This window comes from Plasmopara halstedii (genome assembly GCF_900000015.1).
Source record: "Plasmopara halstedii genome assembly, contig: Scaffold_1211, whole genome shotgun sequence".
Classification (NCBI taxonomy): domain Eukaryota; phylum Oomycota; class Peronosporomycetes; order Peronosporales; family Peronosporaceae; genus Plasmopara; species Plasmopara halstedii.
This window is the reverse complement of record NW_020188126.1, coordinates 368,546-372,460: the sequence shown is the minus strand read 5'-3', so window position 1 is coordinate 372,460 and position 3,915 is coordinate 368,546. Positions and strand designations below refer to the sequence as shown.

The following is a 3,915-nucleotide window of genomic DNA, read 5'->3' as shown; positions in this document are numbered from 1 at the left end:
AAGCTATTACGTCTCATTGAGACCAGTGGGAATACGCACTCGGCATCGTCCAGTGTCCCCGCTCCCTGCTCCATCGGAGACTAGACAACATCCGACGAAGAACTGCTATTTCCGCAGTTTTCATCCGGTGAATAACGTGCCACTCCACGCAGCCTCGCCCTTGATGCCTTGGCCCCTTGGCCGACCATGCCACTCTTGGCATGCAGCGACTGCTCCAATACTAGAGCAGCGCTCAGTGGGTTACGTGCCAATCCGTTTAGCCCAAACTACGCTCGGAGCTCCGGTCCAAAAATTATGTGTTTGACAACTCGGATACTCCAATATCCAGCACATTGACCGTCCCGGTCTAGTACCCGCGCCAATGGCGCTTTAGTTTTCTTGCAGAGATGGATTTCTGTACTCACCAAAGATCCACAGGAGACGTGCACGTAGCACTCAAGGTCTTCGACGTCAAATCAATCCATGGCTAATGGTGTCTTAACCATACCATACCATACCCAGGATAAGGTTATCCTTGCATCCAAGTCTAAGACTAAACAGCGTTCCACGGTATCAAAGTCAAGGAACTTGACACCGAGGTCTACATGGACACTCGGCACAGTGACACAAGTCCCCGTCGCTAAGCGAGCAGTGACGGTGTCACTCAACCGCGCTTCCAGCGCCTCAGCATACAGCTGACTTATTTCGATCGTGATGCGTCGAGCATAATTGCCCGACGCACCACAATTGATAAGGATTTTCCATGGTTTCTCAAAGCCCTTCATTCGTGTTCAAGAGCACGGTGCTCTTCAGGGCTGGGCCCTGCTGCCCTCTACCGCTTTGAGGCACAATAGAACTCAGCTCTTTCCAGTAGGGCGCGAGGAGCCCTACTGGGGCTTCTCGTTTCCCCGCGTCATATTAGACTGGTAAAAAGCGGAACGTCGGTTTGACGAACCTCTACACGCCTTACGCAGGGGACAACCAGTCCCAAGGTGACGGGTGTCTCCATAGACAGAACACCGTCGGGTGTTACACACTGCTCAGCAGCTTGGAGCTTTCCCCCTCCTTCTCAGCATGGCAATCAAGTCGTGCCAACCTGAAGTTGAATTTGGTATTCAACGCCATGTTCACCGCTTCTTCAAACGAAGATGGATGTACACGGAAGACTTCCACTCTGGCCACTCCAGTGCGGAGGTTGGAACGGAGTTACACGTACTCTTGTATGAAAGGGCGGGTCACACAAGATGGTGTGACCGTTCATAGGTGTGAATTACACAAGGTTGTGTAATCACGCCGTGGTGTGGCTACACCGTAACAATAAGCCACCACGTGGCAAGACTGCCAGTAGTAATGCATTTTACTACATTAACAAGTGTTTTGTTATATTAACTAGGAAAATCTACGGCAGCCACGCTGCAATTCTTGTCCATTCACCAGAGCATATTATGCTTAAGATGTGATAGCTCGAATCCCCAGACCCTGTCTTGGAGGCGGTGACGGTTATTAATCTGGTAGAGGATCCGAATGGATACGGCGTTCACTAAGTACTTCTGCTTCCACGATGCACCTCGGCTATGCAAAGGAAGAAGAGGACAAAATTTCAGCATCGTGTTGCACAGTGTGCATGCTGTCGCACCCTGAACATAGACGCTGTAAATCGCAGGTAGAGCGACCAGATTCTGCAGCTATTTAGGGAGGGTACACTCTTACCACAAGTATGTAGGATAGTAAATATCTCTCCTATAACTCTGGCAGAAGCTTAAATAATAATATCATGGGGTTGCTTGCAAATAGTCACAAGGCGGTGATGCGCCAAAATTGTGCGGTTGGTACCGGAAAATCATCATTCGTCACGAACGAGTCTGATATTGAGGACACATGCGGAAACTGTAGCGCGAGGAGCGGAACGGCTATTTTCATGGATGACGCTGATAATATCCAACGCATTGTTGAAATAAAAACTGTGCTGACAAGAGACCCGCAACGCGTGAAGTTGCTGGATCAGCAAGTCCATTAGAAAACTTGATTAGTCATCCGAATCGAGGACTAACTCACAAGTCAATGACTCTTATCATACGATATGTGTGTATGCTATCGAATGCGCCGAATATCAGAGATAATTCTGATGACTCGTTAAGGGGTCGACTCGTCTTATAAAACACCAGCTTTGTCCAACGCATTGTCGACATCCATGATGTTAAACGGGTCGATTTTCCGGCAGATCTTCGTATCGCAACCCGATTTTTGGTCGTGTCGCTTGCGAGACGAGCAGTTATCAACGTCGTGACGAACAATGAAGCAGCTTTTAGAACTGGGTCAAATTGAGCAATTTGATCGAATTGATTCCTACCTATTCTCTGTTTCCTTTCCACACATCATGCACTCATCCAAAAATTGTCTTGACTGGTGAAAAGCTAAGTTTTTACGTCCCATAGTCATTATTCCTCTACGAGTTGGAAAGGAAAGATGACACTGCCGTCAGCAGGAACACTAGACGTCAGCTTTCCGAGGACAACGCACATAAAAATGTCAACTTGCTTTCTCACTTTGAAGGATGGGAGGCAGCGCTAAATCTTAAACTATGAACTCGTTGATAGTGGTATTAATTAAAGAGAGCTGCACGGCAATAGAGCGAGCCAAAAGGGGGCTGTTGATCCATGCCTTGCTACCGCCACGCCTCTCACCCTTCCAATATTTGCCTTATGTTAGATCGATGCTGGCATAATTTGTGCTCAGTAGCCGTCAGCGGAAGCATTACCGTAATGCGCATCGATACGACCCAGTAGAGCAACCACAATGTGCTAAGTACCAGTGATATCGAAGGCTAGATTTGGTCATTCTCGAATAACAATCAGGACTTTATGGGGGGTCCATGTGCGGCAAAGTCCTTCTTCGACTATCAAAAGCGTGTCAGCGCGATCCACGATGATATCGTTTATATCAATCATGCATTGATGCGTGTGTCGCTTTAAAAGCAATCAAATCGGTGGTTAGACGTGACAGAAATATTTGGTATCGGGTCGTCGTGAGCAATGAAGGAATGGAACGTGGACCACATGTCAGCAGTCTACGTTTGTAAGTCTTTTCGTTTTGGCGCTTGTTAATGATTCCGTCAAGCGACAAGTCTTCCATTTCGGTGCGCAAATGTGTTGTTTTTCTTTTGTGGTACAGTACAGGTGCGGCTCGTATCGAGGACATCTTCATCAGCGCAAACCTTTTAAGAAAGATGGTATTGCATTGACTGCATACTACAGATTTTTTGTTTTAAAGCGGGAGAGAAAGTTCACATAAGCGCACCAGAGGATATGTTCCCTAGCCCGACTGAGGGGGCAGAGAGCATTTGAATAGCCTCTTAGCAATATCTTGATATTGGCAGACACAACATCAGTGACAGTAGTGAACACTCAAATGCTCTGTACGTCCATTTCTTTTCGATTGATCGATGCAAGTAATCGAACTTGTGTGCAGGGTCAGCCAACGAATCTCTTGAAAAGAGTGTCGAGCTCCGTCACGCAAAATTAAGTATATGTCAGAAGTACTTGTACCCCGTTGAAGTTTCGGTTAACGACAAGTATGTCTAGGCGTTAGGCGCTTTCAAAAGAGGTGGAACCCACTGTTCAGCTTTTCGGGACTCAACATCAACGTTCTGAACTTGGAGGAGGCATGAATTTACTGGCAAATCAAATAGCGTTGTCAAATTGGGAACGGCACACGACTGTCGAAAGCAAAGATCATGCGCGGGGGCCCTAGAGATGCTACAAACGGATACCATGTCAGTATGTCTCGCGGCAAAAATTGTTAAAATCGAGTATTTCTAGCTCTTGTCATGTTCCATGTCACGTAGCGCAGGCGAGGAAACGCTGGCGGGGGAAGGCGAAGTTGGGAGCGCAAGGTGAGCGCTGGCGGAGGCTGTTGGAGAGGAGGGCCTGCTGGCTA

The 3,915-nt window shown here is 47.7% G+C and overlaps 1 protein-coding gene across 1 annotated transcript; it reads left to right on the top strand.

The window, feature by feature from the left end:
- Positions 1-3,505: 3,505 nt before the first annotated feature.
- On the top strand, positions 3,506-3,729 carry PHALS_00756 (uncharacterized protein; the record flags this gene model as incomplete). The annotated part of the gene is made up of 2 exons (XM_024730485.1): positions 3,506-3,514; positions 3,568-3,729. 2 exons carry the CDS (start codon positions 3,506-3,508, stop codon positions 3,727-3,729), a joined length of 171 nt encoding a protein of 56 aa, XP_024580757.1.
- Positions 3,730-3,915: the final 186 nt, after the last annotated feature.